Raw genomic sequence first — 17,652 nt, 5'->3', positions numbered from 1 at the left:
GATCATCATTTCCACACTCTGAATCAACCATCTTGCCACAGCACGCCATCTTCGGTACGACCGCATTGGGATTTCATCTTTCCGTACATTCATGATGTTTACGTCGTCTGCGGCTTGACGCAATTGCCTTGCAACTTGTTGTTCTTCACGTAGGTGTATACTGAGCTGCGACGGTCTGCAGTGTGTTTTCGTTGAAATCTGCGTCTGTCGACTCATGCTGCGTATTCTGGATCTCGTTGATTGTCCAGGTTGTGCAGATAACAGACAGAAAACAGTTGATCTATCAGATTCGATCCAGACTGAAGAAAGCTACGTTGGATTTTTATCTGCTAGTGATTCCCTAGTTGTTGTTGTCACGCCTTTAAACGGTTCCACGAAAGTAGTCCCCACGTGATGCAATGGTTGGTGCAATGGCGCGATTTCTCACGATAACGTACCATGAAAAGTACCCGTGCGCGTGTTTTAGCATGTTCACTTGTATACAGGGTAACTCTTGCAACGAGGGACAAACCCATGGTGTATGACGTCACAATATATGTCGTTTTTGATAGAAGTCACTGGAGATGTCGGCGTGATCGCAAGAAATCTAGGAAATGTCAACGACAGTTTTTTCGGTTACCGTGTGTGTCATAATAATAGTAATATCCGAAACCTTGTCAACTCCAACAGGTAAATATTTAATGTACGATATATTTTCTTTTGCAGCTAAATATTAAAGGTACACGTATGTAATAATTAGTCTAGCTGACCGCATTTTCGAGATTGTATGGAAGTACCATGTTGTTAACTGAGCCAGTACTAAATCTGCATAGTGTCTGTTACTCGTGACTATCTAAAACTGTAGATACCTTATTTATGTTGATCTGTTTTACCATAATGATCGATCTGTGGTTGCTCGCTACCGAACAGGTCGCATCAGAAGATACGAAGACGGAGAAGACTACGATATGAGACTGTATGACGACTCCGAAATCTATGGCTCCGACACCGACGACAACGATTTGCAACGCGACACGTTCGAGCTGCCACTCGAATCCAACGGATCAGAACTAATCGAAATGGATCGAACAGAAGAAGAGTTACAGACTGACGAATCGAAGCACGACCATTCCAGAAAACACAAAACCGAGTCTAACAAGGTATGTTACACAAACGTATTTGAAAAACATTTAATTTGACTGCAACCTTTTTTAATTTGATATTAATGTTAGGGCGGTGTATACAGTTCGGAAATTGATTCACGTGACGCGTTAAACGAAGAACAGTTTTCAAACATTTCCAACGGCATTATTGTCGTTGATAAGAGCGTCAGCGACAAGAAGACTGCTTCTAGAGCAACAAATTCAAAAAACCTCGCGTCGGGTCGACAAATTCGACAGTCGCAACCAAGAAGCGACGCTCAGACTGTTGACATAAAGAAGAAAAAACAAGAAAAAAGGAAACGAGCAAATAAACCTAAACTTAGGTTATTCGTAGATAAAGAAGCGAGTCTACAATCGCGCGATCACGTGAGCGGTCTCGGAAACCAGACCGTCGGTACCGGTAGATACCGCAATGACAAAAAGGAATGACAGAGTATACTGTGCATGCGTGCTCTCCATTATCCTACTACTCAAGACTCTCAACTGTTACAAGATAAAAAAATCGTTTTAAGACCGTCCTGCTGCGCAACATGTCAGCTACAAACCTAGCAGTGGTCGTCTAGACAATACAAAGAAACGTTTGCCGGCGTTGGGTTTCCATTGTCATCAATCTGTCTGCTAGTTTGCATTGATATTTTGGATGCACTATGTCATACAACTATATTTAGGATAGAACTCTACACTCCCAACATCCAATTATCAATACTCCCGCCATCAATTTCAAGTATACACTCAACAGCGCACTCCATAACCCCATCAAGTAACGTAATCAATCGCATAACTAAAAAAGAAATGTAGAAAATTACGCTAAAGCTGCTCACCTTACGCTGCACATATCTGCCTAAGTAATATCTGCGTAAGTAAATAGTGCCGCCCTACTCCACCGCATTCCATGCATTGGTATGTCTAATTTGCTGTGAGTCACTCAGTGTATGAGCTTTTGTTTGCTTGGCCATGGCTGCTACAGCTGTTTTCTCATCTCCGGCCATGCACCGGCTGTGTTCAAGCCTCGAATCTTCAGTAGACAGCCCGACAACTCAACGGAGAGAGCTGAAGTACGAATGCCAAAGCATAGCTCACTTCTGCATCTACAACAAGCTCAAAACGCACCCTCTCGCACAAGCCGGCAGTCTGGCAATACCGCCTGTGGGGCAGATATCGCCGAGCATGCACAGAGTTGCCAAGGTTGTTCAGAGAGTAGCCGGCGAGGTGGAAAAACGATACAACACTCAATTCAACGACATGTGCTGCAAGCTGCGACTGACTACGACTACAGCGTACGCCACATTCGCTGCGGTGGCGAACGAAATGTTCAGTTCGGGCGTCAACTGGGGGCGTATAGCGGCGCTCTTCGCCTTTGTTACGTCGCTCGCGTGGAGTTTGACGGAGCGCGGTCATATCGGTGTCGTTGAGAGAATGCCTGACTGGGTTGCTCAGTTTGTTGAAAAGAATGTGGGAGAGTGGATTGCGAGCAAAGGAAGCTGGGTGAGACAATACATTTTACGCACACGTGGCGAGGACAATACATGGCATACCCCCACGCACCATCACGTACAGGCCCTCTGTAAAGACTCAAGCAATGTAGGCCCGGTTCCAGGATTTTTTTTAGGAGGAGGAGGGTTGATCCAATAGCAGTCTTAAAGTGTTAACTAAATCTACTAATCTGGTAGACTGACTATAGCTTATACATTTATATGTGACATAATGCAATCACCTCTGGAATTAGTGATTCTGAACACATTATCTAGTGAGAGGTCTATTCCTAGTAGCTGTAGATAAAAAGTTGCATGTAGGAATGGTGTAGATATATTGTAGTTTGTGCTGTCTGTTGTAGCTTGTGTATTTTGTAGTCTGTTGGCTGTACGTCTTATTTCTTAGTTGTTTTTATGCTTGCCCCAAGAGGGAACTGTACCTGTTAGGTGCAACAGAAATCTATCATTCATTCATTCATTAAACTATACCAATCAGCAGCATAGATCTGGCTAGCTGTTAGGTACACAAATGGTCCATTGTGCATTTTATTATTGGTGTATTGGTACTGTTGTTGTCACACACTGAAATCTGGTGCAAGCACATAGAGTATACACACACACACAAACAAACTCTAACTACATATACTCCTAAATGAACATATTATATGTCAAACATTTAGTGTGCATAGTCTTGATATACCACCCCAGTCTAAAAGATTCAAGGAGCCCATCTGTGGTAGCAAAGTATGTGCAGAACCTTTTGTGCAATCTGACCAGGTAAGGATGCAAGGGCAGCAGCCATCACATACCAATTTTCTTGCTATACGTAACAGTACAAGGCTATGCACTCCCTTCCTTTCATAGTGAACCACACCTATTAAAAAGGGGGTTGTAACCCCCTAAACCCATCTGGATCCGAGCAAATGGCACTAAACAGTAAACAGCATACACACCACGGTCTGAGACACTGTACTCGCTCTAAACGGTCGTATTTGATGTTTTCTAGAACGCCTTCGTTCAAGAATTCGAGAGGAAATGCCCAGACGAGATTACCTATGACATTGAGAACACCGACTGTGGTCTGACAAAGTTGAACATCGCCACTCTATTTGGTCTCCTCATCGCCACAGCTTTCCTGACAAAATAAAAAGTGACTGCGACACCACAGTTGATCATCGATTCCTATCATCGACTGTATAGCCTGAATGGCTTGCCCATTACCTGATGTTGTATTATACAGACAAATATTTAAATACAATATACAGTACCACATTGAAATATCCCTCATACATACTGACTAGCTGCAACAATTTTTATACAATTATTCCAAAAATACAGAATATCTCTGGTTGTTGCCAACGTCGTCGAGCAAAGCTCTGCCATTGGGTCGTCCAATGGACAATAAAAACACTCAAAAATGAGCACGAATATTAATACAGTTCACTCCCCGTATGGAGACAAGTTCAAGCGTCGAAACGAAGAGTGACCATACAAGTCACCATAGCAACACACGCACAGAGCGCACCGACGAACGTTCCTACTCTCTGAGCTTGTTTCGACTGGTTGACGGTCTGATAGACGTCGTCGCCGATTGAGCCGAGGTGTTGCGCCAACAGGCGACAATCGGCGATCTCTTGCGCAGCCAGATTGCCGGGAACAAACGTTTGCATCACAACGGGCATGGTGCCAGATATCGGGCCAAGATCGGCATACAGAATTAGCTGGCAAGCGGTCCAAAGGGGTCCACAAAGGGTCTGCAATAAAAAACCATGTAGAGTAGAGACAAATCGGATGACGCCGTTGGCGAGACAGGGTTGAGACCCTGGCGGCCTCGGGCTTGGATATGCACGGTGTGTGTCTCACCTGAACAGCGAAGGGGCACGTCTTCCTGTGGTGAATGTGAGAAGGCCTAGAGGGTGGAGCTTGCAATGTTGTGTTGACCAATGGGCTCCTTACAATGCGATTCGTCAGTGAGTTGAGAGTTGCGTTCTTCAGCCGTCGTGCATAACATGCGCAGAGCGGAGAGACGTCGGCTTGCGAACGGTTGAGTCAACTTTGACTGCCTACATTGTCAAGTACACGCCCAATCACGATGACATCATCGAACGCCGTCCAATCAGAGACGCGAGGCGGATCACCTAGTAATAACGCCGATTATGCTTTGGGAAATAGTAATTGTGCGTATTTGGCACGTTAAATTGGTAGAATAAAGTTAGAATGCTATTTTCCCATTCATGTTGGTGACCTCTAGTTATTGAGCGAATGACGCGACGTCAATTGCAAGACAGTCATGATCAGTAGATTCTATTTGCAGATTCTGGTTCCCAAAAAAAGTTATTTGGAGTGAAACTAATTAGCCGTAGTAATTAGCTAAAACGAAACCGGTCGATGCAACTGGAAAATTAATTGTCGTTCCATACTAGCCCCGGCAAACTGCCAAGTTTGCTAATGAGCTTAGCGCGCGCGATCTGATCACTGTTGCGTTTACGACCACACCAGAAACGCCTTTCGGGTAGACGCTCTCTATCCCCGTTGGCAACCATTCAGGACTGTCTGCCTCTCGACAATAGTCCGACGAACAAGTACGTTCTCTTGATAATTTCAGAGGGACTGAGCCCCAGACTGTGCGTTCGGGTGTTGTAACAGACCCAGCACGCTAGAGAATCCTTTGGGGGGAAAAGACGGGATGGTCCCCTCTTCCACACTTACTATATAACTCGTTCTCTCTGTCTCACTAGATTTGAAGCACTCTGTTGTACTAATGTCGTTGCAAGTAACCTCTAGCCACCTCTTCTCTGTAAGCGACGTCGTCCCACGAAGTATGTCCACATCTCCACTAGACGCGACAGTCGAGAAATCCCAACTTCTAGCAAGAGACTACGTCTTGTATCGACTACAGGAGGAATGCGCCAAACAGAACTTATTTACTCGCCAGTTGAATGGCGCCTCTGGCTCCGTCTGCCGATTTCAAGTTGAGCCGGAAGCGACTTTCTGTATCCTCCGTAAAGCGGCGCGAGAAGTAGAAGGAAACTACGTTCGAAGGTTCGGCGACATGTTTGCGAAGCTGCGCATTGAGGCAGCGACGGCTCACCTCATATACAACGCCATAGCCAAAGAGGTGTTTAGAGATGGTGTCAACTGGGGCAGGATATGCGGTCTGTACAGCTTTGCGGGAGCCTTCGCCGTGCATCTTGTAAAGAAAGGCAGAGGCAGCAGCGACATAATTACAGATATACCCGGTTGGGTTACATCCTACATAGATCTGAATCTGAAAGAATGGATTGTAGACCACGGCGGATGGGTACGTAAACGCTAATTAGGACACTTTAGTGTGTATACAATGTGCAATATGGTTGGTTGTCTAGGACGGTCTTGTTGAACATTTTCGAGATCCTGCGGCAAGCAGAGACAAGAGCGTGTGGAACAGCGTGGTTGCCGTCGGTGGCGTTCTCGCCGGACTGGCCCTAGTCGCATACAAATTGAGTCGTTGATATGGTGATACGCCCAACTACCATCCAATCGCACACAGCCGAGACTATACATTAGCCTGGAGACTTGAATGTCGCATGCGTGGATTTAAGCTTGCTGCAGTTGCTTTCTAGTTTTGCGACTCATACGCATAAAACCATTTACCTGTATGCATGAGATAGAAAAGTTGAGTGTAAATATCATTGTACATCATGAACCGTCCAAGTACTACACACTCTGTGTGACCGTCCATCAAACGTTTAGATAGTACATCATCTTTACTAAAACACAATCAACAATTTTTTTGATTGAATCATCAGGGAAAATGCATTGCCAGCTAGCAACGTCAACTCGGGTAAACAATAAGGGACAAAAACATGTGGGAGAGAAATACGGGGCAACCTGGTTGGCTCTCTGCGTTCCCCATCTACCACGCATTACGTCACAACGTCGGTGATAAGCGAAAATGTGATATAATTTGAGCAAAGCAGACTTCCCATATGATTGTATCATGTCCAGTATGTCAAATAAACGATCCTGTACCTGGAATCGTTATTAGTGGGTATGAGGCAAGTATAGTTGATTATAGATATTAATGTTATCTTATTATACCATCTAGATACGACTTCTTAGAAAAACAATGGTAGACCTGCCAGCTAAGCAATACCCTATACTTACATAGGGCTGATCCACCATCTATCACACCCTTTAATACAATTAAGGGTCAAACGAAATAATTTCGTTTCAGGTCCAATAAATGTCTTTCTTTCGACGATGAACTCAAGTCTCCATTGCTCAATGGGAGAAAGCTGCTTTCTGGCAAGGGAGCTTCAACATGGATACGAAATTTCAGACATAAGTATATAATATATCTCAATATTATCACCTGTTTGGAGATGTTTTTTCACACTTCGATCGAGTTCTGCTTTCACAGTGGCAAGAAGATCGTCTGATGTGGGCTGGTCACGCTACATAACTCAACACTTAGAGAAACTGAAATTTGACAAAATTGGATATCTAACCCTAAGGGGTGTTACACCAGACGATCGACCCACGGCTACTCTGTGGGCTGTCGCCGATGGCACTTCGGATGAGTCAAGGATACGTCGTGCTCGCTGCCTTTCCACACTATGAACAAACACACCGTCAGGATCATATGAAATGCGTGAGAGATAAACACTCAATAGGTGCTGGAAAATGGGAAGATGGAAGACGTTGAACAAATTGTAAGTCAGTGAGCCACATCAATGTGTTTCATATTTATCAATTTAGATAAGAAGAAGAAATAATTATGGATGGTGCAAGATCTAGACAGTAGTATACGGGTTCAGGTATGGTACACACTCTGACACACACACACACACACACACACACACACACACACACACACACACACACACACAATAAGACGAAAGGAAAACCCAGGATGTGACAAGAACATTGAAAAACTTCATTTACTATTAGATAGTAAACCACATCTATGTGACCTTACATTAGTCTCACCTAGCCAGCCCCTCCCCTTTTCTATTTTCGGTTTTTTATTTTATTTTCTATTTTCTATACCGAAAATAGAAAAGGGGAGGGGCTGGCTACGCTAGACTAACCTTACATGGCATGTACATTTGTTGCAACGACTACAGGTGCATTTACTGACACAGAAAGTCTGATAAGGCCTCTACAAACTGTGCCTATTGAAAGGTTTAGATAACGACCATAATAGAGTTTGCCAACTCAAAACTGACAATGATGCAGTTACAAGTTTCTTTTTCACACAAAATTGATAGTTGAAGGACTCTGTTTCGTGCATCTGTAAAGTAGCATCAGATGGCTTCATCATTTACCGGCTTTCAATGGCACCCAATATAACTCCAGTGTTTGTACACACCGATGTTTGTGTGTGTGTGTGTGTGTGTGTGTGTGTGTGTGTGTGCGTGCGTGTGCGTGTGCGTGTGCGTGTTTTCACTTTGGTGATGTCCATAGATAAGATAAACAACAAACAAACAAACAAATAAATAAATAAACAGACATATAGAACAAGTACCAGACACAGCAAGGTTAGCAACCTGTCTCGTTGTAACCTCAAGAATTCAAGTGGAAATTATCACAAGTCATAACTAATAAATAAAATAAATAAAATAAAAAATAAATAAATAAATAAAATAAAAAATAAATAAAATAAAAAATAAATAAAATAAATATATAAATAAAATAAATATATAAATAAAATAAATAAATAAAATAAATATATAAATAAAATAAATATATAAATAAAATAAATAAATAAAATAAATAAATACAATAAATAGAATAAATAAATAAAATAAATAGATAAATAAATAATAAAATAAAAAATAAATAAAATAAATAAATAAAATAAATAAATAAAATAAATAAATAATATAAATGAAAAAATAAATAAAATAAAAAAATACATAAATAAAATAAATAAATAGAAATGTGAAACTGTTGTCAACCTTTATCAATTCCCCTCTCCCCTATGTATACTATGACACCAACATACTTTATATCTCTTTGCTTCAGAGTTAGCAGTCTCTAGTTTCACTTGAGCATCATGAACGCTGCTTCTCAGTCTAGTGACTTCAGTCTACACAAAATCGTCAGTATGTGACACATAAAGTGACAATAACATATCTACCTTTAAATCGGTAGTCGATTTTTCATGTTCAAGCCTCATCCTAGACTCTGCTTCAATGCGTGATTTCTCCATGTTGTTTCGTGCTAGAGACTAGAGAAATAGGAAGGATTTAGGTGTGATGGTGAGGCAGCAATGAATGTAGTGTTCATATCACCTGCTCTTCCAAGTGAGAATTCACTTCTTCAAGTTTCTTATTCAGCTCCGCTCGAGCCTAAAAACATAACATGCTTGGTTGTTGTGTATATAAACAAGGCTTTCTACGGTGTCTTTCTGTACATTGTGTTTGTTCTGCAAACCCACCAGCCTGTCAGTTTTTGTCTATCTATCTGTCTGTCTGTCTGCCTGTGTGTGTGTGTGTGTGTGTGTGTGTGTGTGTGTGTGTGTGTGTGTGTCTGTCTGTCTGTCTGTCTGTCTGTCTGTCTGTCTGTATGTCAATACATATATTTTTCATATTTGAATTAGGATACAATAGCAAATGGCTAACTACATTTGTCCTATGACAATAAAAGCAAGAGAAAACAACTAACAACTAAATACAATATATATTTAACTACTAATTGGTTAAAAGGGATCATGTGATCCCTTTTCTATAGAACATCTACGAGTCTGGGCACTTGGCCTGTCCCAACAAGGCATTACTGATTTTCTTCAGAAGTACATTGGCATTGCAATGTTGCAATTGAATGGCAATTCTTTGACGCCAATAGTCTTTAAACTCTGCCCTGTTTGATTTTCCAAAGTCATCCTTTGATTGTTTTGACAAGTCATCTAAATAGGTCTTTGCCTTCTTGCCCCATCTTCCATAATGTTCCAAGACTAGTGGAACCACTCTCACAGACAACCCACCAGGAAGTTTTTCTTTCTCATAGCGAGCAAACTTCCTGTCTTCCTTTCTAGCAGCGGCTGCTCCCTCCATAGTGTGGCTGACGTTGGAAATATGTTCAAACTCCACGGATGAGCAAGTGATATATCTAACTCTCTCTCTACGTTGGAACCAATACACTGTACCAGTATCAAAAACAACAATGTCTGGGCGGCTGTCAGATGTAGCATCTGTCTGTCTGTCTGTGTGTCTGTCAAAGGTATTTTATTCAATAGAACAAAGTACGTACAGATGGAGGCTAAATCCTCTATAACACAATGTCCTCATCAGTCCAATTAACTACACACGTGCTTGCTCCTTTACTAAAAAAAAAGTAAAGGCCAAATGGCCAAATGGCCTTGGAAAAACACAAATTAACTAGCATCATCTAAAAGTCTCTCCACTTTCCTGTAGATGACTCGAGCATTGGCTTTTTGTAGCTGAATGGACATGCGCTCCCTCCAATGTGTCTTGAATGAGGAGGCATTTGTTGTTCCATAGGCATCCGTTGATCTACTTGACAAATGCTGTAGGTACATTTCTGCTTGTTGTCCCCATCGACCAAAATGTTCCAAGACTAGTGGGACTGCTGTCACTGTTTCCTTACCAAGAAGTCGTTCTCTGCTATATTTTTCCGTTTTCTTCTGCTCTCTCCTGGATGCTGCAGCACCTTCCGTAGATGCTGATGCTGAAATTACTTCACTGCTCCAGGGATGTGCTAGCGAAATGTCTAAATCTGTGTTGGACCCTGATCCAACATCGAAAACTGTTATGTCAGGGCGGTTGTCAGATGTAATGTATCGATGACGTGGCTCTCTGTGATGGTGCATTTGTAAGCTGCGCAGACAGTCTGACCATACATTGGCAATACACTCATGGGTCCAGACTGGACCACCGCCCCACTTACATGTTAGGAGATGGTATCCACAACTGTCCAGAAAAGAACCACAGTCACACTGACGAATACAGCCATCGAAGGGCATGGCTAACCCCAATCTCAAGCAAGCCGCCAAACGAAAATCGCGGGAAACTAGTGCGAGCTTATTTGAGGTGGGCATAGCATTCAGCCAGGCTCCAGTGCCCTTGCCTTGAATCGATCTTAGCCTAGCAGCATCTCGCTGGGAGGGGGCCTTCTCGATCATTGCTGACGTCTTTTCTTTATCGTGTTGCCGTGTCAGCCTCTGTTGTAGTTTAGTTGGAACTTGAATCATTTCAGTAATATCTGTCCCATCACTGCCAGCCTGCATCAGCGAAAATGCTATCGATTCCTCGACACCATTTGAGTTGACTAGAAGATCCAGTGCGGATTTGAGGTCTGGATAACGAATAGGCAGATGAACCAGAGTGTGAACCCAGGACGAAAGAAAAGCAAATCGAGAAGTGCTGAGGCATGGTGACATGCTGAAACCACCAAACCTGACCGGCAGTGTAGCTTGCATCCAGGAAGAGTCAGTGAGGTGACTATATCCCAATACGTGAGTGAAGGTCTCACGAGAAATCTTATCATGGACCTCGGCAGCTGCCTGAAGTCTGTCAGGGCAAACTAAACGTGCTAAATGGTTCATGCGAGGAACACGGCAGAATCGTAAAAGAAGCATTGCACTCTGTACCTCTCCCAACTTCATCAACTGCTCACACAACAGCCTTCCACTCTCAGCATATTGGCTAGAGGCTGCAGACACATACTCTCTCTTGCCTATTGGAGCCCCAAGAACTATAGTCCCATCGCTAACTACAGGTATGGCATCTAGATCAGATCTGCCTGACATCAGAGGTCCAGATGGGGAATAGATCTCACACTTGCTGGAAGAAATTTGAAGACCAATATTAGAGAATGCTGGTCTTAGATAATCCAGGGACGACAGAACATCATCTTTCTCCCCCACCAAAAAGATGTCATCTAGGTAGGCAAGAACTCTGACAGTAGGAAATGAACCCTTTAAATCTGACAGAACTGAATGTATACCGGTTGAGAACAGAGCTGGACCCAAGGGGTCCCCTTGGTGGATTCCCTCTTCAGATGGAATGATGACAATACAATCGCCTTGCTGGTAGACCAGAGAGCTACTGTGGGAGTACATTTGACGAACGTGAGGATAAATTTCTGGGTGGAAATTAGAGACTTGTTCAAGGAGATGATGCCTGTGTAGTGAATTGAAAGCATTCTTGACATCCGTTTTGAGAACGATATAGTCCGGCCTGCCCTCCAGAAGAAGTTGAACATGATGATATAGCAGCTCTATTCCACAAGCTGTAGCCACTCCATGTTGATCAGGCTCAAAGAAGTTGGAAAAACAGCCCCTTTTCTGCCTGCAAATTGATTTTGCGGTAAGACGTCGAAGTGATTCACCTATGGCTATTGGTCTTACATCACCATTAGGTTTCGGTAGTGCAATAAGCCGAGCGGAAGACAAAAGTTCCGGTACTGAGCCAGGAAGGCATCCATTTGCAATGCCTGCACATGCAGCATGCAGACATTCAGCTAGCTCCTCATTTTCTATCATGCATCTAAAATGTTCGTATCGCCACCCAGACGGCCCAGTTCCCGAGCCCTTGGGTGAATCCCTGATGTGTCTGTCTGCCTGTCTGTCTGTCTGTCTGTCTGTCTGTCTGTCTGTCTGTCTATCCGTCTATCATGTCTGTCTGTCTGTCTGTCTGTCTGTCTATCTGTCTATCATGTCTGTCTGTCTATCTGTCTGTAGTATCGTCTGGTGTTGATATCCTTGGGGTCCCTATTGGCAATGATTCTTACGTCCAGTCTAGATGTAGCAAATCAGCGACTGCAGGTGAAGGCCTTTGTTCTCAACTGCTCAACTTGAATGATCCTCAAAGTGCACTTCTCTTACTGTGGTACTGTCATGTGCCTACACTGAATCATTTAGCAAGGTGTGTGCCTCCTCCAGTTTTACACCAAGCTTGTCACATTCATGATCAGCTATCAAGAGATACTTTTGAAGCAATATTGGGGTTGAGTGCACTTGATGAGCTGACATGGAAGCAAGCATCTCTTAAGATCAAGTTGGGAGGTTTTGGCATTACAAACTTGACACAAATCTCTGCTGCTGCTTTTGTGGGTTCATGGTGCTATTCAATGAGCACGATTCCTCAAAGATTTCCATCTAGAATAGATCTATGTGACAGCCTTAACTGTGTGAGTCCACCTCCTTTCTATCAGCATCTTTGCAAGGCAATAGCAAGCCTTCCTTCCACCTTAGGATCAGATGGAGAGACACTCATACCTCAGTCTTTGTCTGGGCTTATGGCAAATCCAGTAAAACTCCAAAATCGCCTAAGCTCGGATATTGCTGAAGGGAATGCAGTAACATGTGTTATGCAAGCATCCTCTGTCAAACATGCTGCTAGGATAAGGTCATGTCAGGGACATGGAGCAGGATCATGGCTTCAAGCTATTCCTTCAGCACCAAAATTTGTTCTAATGTCCTCAGAATTTCGTGTGGCAGCATTCTTTAGACTTGGTATTCCTTTACCATATTCCCAGATTGTTACCAAGTGTGATTGTGGTAGAAGCCTTGATGAACACGATTATCATCTATTGACCTGCAAGTTTGGCGGTGGCCCAGTATGGCAACACAATACAATCGTGTCAACTTGTGCTAATGTTTAGACGAGTTAAATATTCCTCATCAAGTTGAGCCAAGAAATAGGTATACTGACTCTGAGAACAGGCCGGATATAACAACATATGATCCCACTGGACACTTGACAAAAGACCTGGACATTTCACTTGCACATCCACATTCTTGTGACACCGTACAATCAACTGCCAAAATATCAGGTTATGCAGCTGAGTTGAGAGAAAAACGCAAAATGACAAAATATGGTCAACAGCAGTCTATAGCAGGATCTAATACAACATGTATTCCACTGGTTTTTGAACACTTTGGCTTTTGGGGCCCTATGGCTGAAGACTATCTCAATAAAATCTCCAAACTTTCAAAAGATGCAAATGGAAAGAGCAGCGAAACAGACTTTAGAGATAGATGGAGAAAGCAACTGTCTGTAGTTGTACAGTCTTGCAACTCTCATGTGATTTTTAGAAAGTTGTCCAAGTTGTCTAAGTGCAATTTTGATGATTTCTGTATGATAAAGACGTTCAACGTTTTGTTCATTGACTGTTATTGTTATGCATACGTAAAGTTAGCGATTGTTATTGGTAGAGTAAGAGTTCAAATATAATAATCTGCCTGTCTGTCTGTCTGTCTGTCTGTCTGTCTATACAACACAATCCAATGTCAGCAATATTATAAGTTCACAACATGAGAAGACCATCCATCTTTCTGTACATCCATCCTTCCTTCTGCATATTAATTAGTCCATATTTTTTCTGCCATCCGGATCGGCTATCAGTTCATGTACCTGTGTGTTGTACATCTAACCTGTGACCTACACTACATACATAAACGACTTACTTTTGATTCAACATCCTTCCTGTATGCCTCCATTTCACCTCTATTGATAAAGTCTGTGCCAATCAATGCTTTCATTCGCATTAGTTCTTCCTCAAGACTTCGATTCGCTCTCTGAAGCTCACGACACATCTAGACAAACACTCTATTCACTACGAGAGTATCAAATAGTACAAACGTGTCCATCACAAGTTCATGCTCTCGTTCCCTTCTCTCAGACACTGCTGCCTGATTCTTCAATGAGATAAACTCATCCTTAGTTTTGTCACATGAATGTTGAATTCGTCGTCTTCTGTCTCCTTCCTCCACTGCCTGCCGTCGAGTCTGATCCAACTAGCAACAGAAACGAAGTTATGCGTGTGATTTCAGTACAAAAGCGTTGCAATAGTATTGCCTGTTGTTGTAGTAGTTTCATGCTGTTTTCAAGACCTGATCTCTCTTGACTAAATTCAGCACGAAGTGTAGAGATGCGTGAGTCACTTGCTTCGAGATCCTACCAAAGACCAAGCGTACACACCGAGAGAAGTAAACAAATAGAAATACGATTCGAACTCGTAGCCTCTTCTTTGCTGCCTTTAGTTGACCTCTTAGAGTGCTGACTTCCTCCTGTAGTTCTGAATTCCTGGTGAAACTCGTGATTTCCAGGGTTATAATTAGTAAGCAAAGTAGTGTTCTTTACCTGTCGTGTAGTGCATCCACCTTGTAATCTGCAGCACGTCTCATCTCCAATGCATGCCGTGTTCGCTTTTTCTCCTGAAAAGTCAATAGCAACGTATAGAAAGGAATTTGACCAATAGGAGCAAACAAACAGACAAACAGACAAACAAACAGACAAACTAGCAAACAAATAGACAGACAAACAAACAGAAAAACAAAACAGACATATGAACAAACAGACAATTAAACAAGCAGACAAACAAACAAGCAAACAAACAGACAGACAAGCAACAGGCAAACAAACAGACAGACAAATGAACAAACAAACAAGCAAACAAGTAAACGAACCGTCAGACAACAGAGAGACAGACAAACAAACAAACAGACAAACAGACAAACAAACATGCAAGCAAACAGACAGACAAACATGCAAACAAACAGACAGACAAACAAACAGACAAACAAACAAACAGACAGACAGACAGACAGACAAAACAAACAGACAGACAGACAAAACAAACAGACAGACAAAAAGACCAACAAACATGTAAACAAACAGACAGACAAACAAACAAACAGACAGACAAACAAACAAACAGGCAGACAAACAGACAGACAAACAGACAAACAAACAAGCAAACAAACAGACAGACAAACAAACAGACAGACAGACAAACAGGCAGACAAACAGACAGACAAACAGACAGACAAACAAACAGACAGACAAACAGACAGACAAACAGACAAACAAACAGGTCAACAGACAGACATTGAAATGTATTACAGCAAATTTCAAGTCTCCACAACAAACACCCACTAATGCAAAACCACTTCTCACATTGTCAACTGTAGACCTGATGTGCGTCTGGTTCTTCTCCAGCTCTAGCAGCTACACACAACATCATAAATCGTTACAATAAACACAATAGTTCATCACTAATACGGAAAATCACCTTCATTCCCAGTTTTGATCGTGACTTCACTTCTGTTTCCCACAGACCACGAGCCTCCTCGGCCTCTTGCAGTGCTAATGAGTGAGCAGATTTAGTCTCCTAACAAAGACAAAACCACATATGCACACATCTTAGGCCATAAAATTCAGTTTAAAAAAACTAATAATAAATATCTATTGTTATGAATAATGGTCAGTTTACATAGTAAACGTAGGTTTACATCAGGAGTAAGATTACAGAGGTTAGCCGAAGCTTTGTAATGTTAATAATAGCTAGCAGTTGAACTATGTATTAATACAAATGACTGTGAGAACGTTGCATTGTTCGATTAGCATTGTATAGCTGGTAGCTTTCTTGATATCCCTCCCTCCTGCCCATGTTTTAGGAGGTTGTATGAAATATATATATATATATATATATATATATATATATATATATATATATCAGGTAGCGTGCCAGGGGAGGGGCCTTGTTCAGGCCAGTCTTGGCCCAACATTACAAGTGTACCTCCACTCAGGTTGCAACGTCAACGCGACTAACATAGCTTCGATGCAAGGCAGATGTCTCATGTACGACATTAAACGAAATAGGTTCTGTGATGGTGTGTTGAGCCTCCAATGTCCTGCAACTCCACTGACCTCTTGGGCTCAAGCGGGGTGAGACAGTCTCCAACGTCAGCTTGACTGACCTCTGGGCTTGAGTACATGGTAGTTCTAACAGGCATCGATCCTCGCATGTCACCCTGAGTGACCTCTTGCGTTCACGCCACTTGTTGGAGTTCAGCGTGTCAGCTGACCACTCTGGTTAACCCATCGTTCACAAAGCCCTCACAACCTGGCACGTTGCCTCATTGAAGACCACACTGTCTCTAGCGGGCATGTTGCTTACAACATAGTAGTGTATTACGAGTGATGTTAATTAACAATAAACAAACCCTCAAACCAACTCAACCCATCCTTGCTCCCGACCGTCTGTTCTAATCATGACTCTACCCAAGAACCTTAAGATTTGGCAACTAGTGAAAACCAAAGTGTCTTAACTTAATTAACTGTTTTCTGGACGAAGAAAGCAATACAATCAAATGGCTGTTAACGCATTTTAGTTGATGACACGTGTGCAAATACGTAGTCTGTTATGCAGCCAATTTGTGAAAGAAATGCCGCAAAGAATTAAGACCAACTTTGTCTCAATCGGGAGCCCACCGTTTGTTCTCCATTCTCAAAGTCATTGATTGTCACAAGCAAACCGTTTAGCCAACGAAATAGAAAACACTATTAGTGACATTATACTGTACCAATTTGACATACAAATAGACGATGACGATCTTCTCTTAGTCAGGCAGTTGAAAAGTGAATAATGTTATTCTGCAATTTTGTGGCTTTGTGATCTTTCTACTGTAGATGTTGTCACTGGAACTTATTTGCACTTTGCAAGAATTATTAATCAATTACTATATGCTCAGCATGTATCTACTGTAGCCTATAACCGCTAAAGATGAAACGTGTTGTTACAGAGTCCATACACCAAAATGTGTTACACCCAATCTTTGCTTATTGTAACACAATCCACTCATGTGGTTTGTATCTACGTATAGATACAAACGAGTAGAGTACCTTACTCTTGGCAACACGAACGTCTATCTCTGTTTGCATGTTGCAACATGCAGGTGACTGTACAGGATGCACTAGTCTTGCGTGACCTGAAGCTGTAGTTGTTGTGTTCAAGCATATTGTATACTGACTGTGTAATACAAAAATAGTAACAAATCTCTAATAATAGCCTCTGACCTCTCTCACTATTTCTAGACTAGTTGATTAAACCAAAAATGTCACTTGTTGTCATCCCTCAACATGCAGGCAGTCTTTCTTCCCGATGTGTTGGCCTGTCGAGAGTGCAAATAGCAGAGTATGTTGTGTGTGTGTGTGTGTGTGTGTGTGTGTGTGTGTGTGTGTGTGTGTGTGTGTGTGTGTGTGTGCGTGTGTGTGTGTGTGTGTGTGTGTGTGTGTGTCTGTCTG

The 17,652-nt window shown here is 42.3% G+C and overlaps 5 protein-coding genes and 1 long non-coding RNA gene across 7 annotated transcripts in view; 3 read left to right on the top strand and 3 right to left on the bottom strand.

The window, feature by feature from the left end:
- Nucleotides 1-530: 530 nt before the first annotated feature.
- LOC134197550 (apoptosis regulator R1-like) lies at nucleotides 531-3,763 on the top strand. Its single transcript, XM_062666895.1, has 4 exons — nucleotides 531-669; nucleotides 910-1,139; nucleotides 1,212-2,627; nucleotides 3,621-3,763. The coding sequence occupies exons 3-4, from the start codon at nucleotides 2,097-2,099 to the stop codon at nucleotides 3,759-3,761; spliced, it is 672 nt and encodes a 223-aa protein (XP_062522879.1). The 5' UTR covers nucleotides 531-669; nucleotides 910-1,139; nucleotides 1,212-2,096; the 3' UTR covers nucleotides 3,762-3,763.
- Nucleotides 3,764-3,820: 57 nt separating this feature from the next.
- On the bottom strand, nucleotides 3,821-4,694 carry LOC134197552 (uncharacterized). Its single transcript, XR_009972665.1, has 2 exons — nucleotides 4,478-4,694; nucleotides 3,821-4,368 (listed from the first exon to the last, which is right to left on the bottom strand). It is a non-coding gene; the product is annotated as an uncharacterized LOC134197552 (long non-coding RNA).
- A 391-nt stretch (nucleotides 4,695-5,085) lies between these two features.
- On the top strand, nucleotides 5,086-6,315 carry LOC134197551 (bcl-2-like protein 1). Its single transcript, XM_062666896.1, has 3 exons — nucleotides 5,086-5,196; nucleotides 5,353-5,915; nucleotides 5,980-6,315. Exons 2-3 carry the CDS (start codon nucleotides 5,376-5,378, stop codon nucleotides 6,103-6,105), a joined length of 666 nt encoding a protein of 221 aa, XP_062522880.1. The 5' UTR covers nucleotides 5,086-5,196; nucleotides 5,353-5,375; the 3' UTR covers nucleotides 6,106-6,315.
- A 346-nt stretch (nucleotides 6,316-6,661) lies between these two features.
- LOC134197545 (trichohyalin-like) overlaps nucleotides 6,662-17,652 on the bottom strand; it is a 36,615-nt gene continuing 25,624 nt past the window's right edge. Inside the window, exons 32-44 of one of the 2 annotated variants that reach the window (XM_062666891.1) lie at nucleotides 15,638-15,736; nucleotides 15,523-15,573; nucleotides 14,707-14,780; nucleotides 14,580-14,649; nucleotides 14,422-14,520; nucleotides 14,217-14,360; nucleotides 14,031-14,159; nucleotides 8,893-8,949; nucleotides 8,739-8,828; nucleotides 8,604-8,687; nucleotides 7,105-7,210; nucleotides 6,969-7,050; nucleotides 6,662-6,910 (exon numbers count right to left, since the gene is read on the bottom strand). In XM_062666891.1, the coding sequence (XP_062522875.1) occupies nucleotides 7,178-7,210; nucleotides 8,604-8,687; nucleotides 8,739-8,828; nucleotides 8,893-8,949; nucleotides 14,031-14,159; nucleotides 14,217-14,360; nucleotides 14,422-14,520; nucleotides 14,580-14,649; nucleotides 14,707-14,780; nucleotides 15,523-15,573; nucleotides 15,638-15,736 (930 nt within the window). In that variant the 3' untranslated portion in view covers nucleotides 6,662-6,910; nucleotides 6,969-7,050; nucleotides 7,105-7,177. Of the gene's footprint in view, nucleotides 6,911-6,968; nucleotides 7,051-7,104; nucleotides 7,211-8,303; nucleotides 8,688-8,738; nucleotides 8,829-8,892; nucleotides 8,950-14,030; nucleotides 14,160-14,216; nucleotides 14,361-14,421; nucleotides 14,521-14,579; nucleotides 14,650-14,706; nucleotides 14,781-15,522; nucleotides 15,574-15,637; nucleotides 15,737-17,652 lie in introns of those variants that run through there. The other variant, XM_062666890.1, reaches the window with a different exon arrangement.
- On the bottom strand, nucleotides 9,954-10,670 carry LOC134197554 (uncharacterized). The gene has a single exon (XM_062666899.1). It carries the CDS (start codon nucleotides 10,656-10,658, stop codon nucleotides 9,975-9,977), a length of 684 nt encoding a protein of 227 aa, XP_062522883.1. The 5' UTR covers nucleotides 10,659-10,670; the 3' UTR covers nucleotides 9,954-9,974.
- LOC134197547 (uncharacterized) lies at nucleotides 12,189-14,010 on the top strand. The gene has a single exon (XM_062666893.1). It carries the CDS (start codon nucleotides 12,236-12,238, stop codon nucleotides 13,223-13,225), a length of 990 nt encoding a protein of 329 aa, XP_062522877.1. The 5' UTR covers nucleotides 12,189-12,235; the 3' UTR covers nucleotides 13,226-14,010.

Source organism: Corticium candelabrum, chromosome 22, assembly GCF_963422355.1.
Source record: "Corticium candelabrum chromosome 22, ooCorCand1.1, whole genome shotgun sequence".
NCBI classification, from domain to species: Eukaryota; Metazoa; Porifera; class Homoscleromorpha; order Homosclerophorida; family Plakinidae; genus Corticium; species Corticium candelabrum.
The sequence above is the reverse complement of the archived record's forward strand: the minus strand, read 5'-3'. Positions and strand labels throughout refer to the sequence as shown.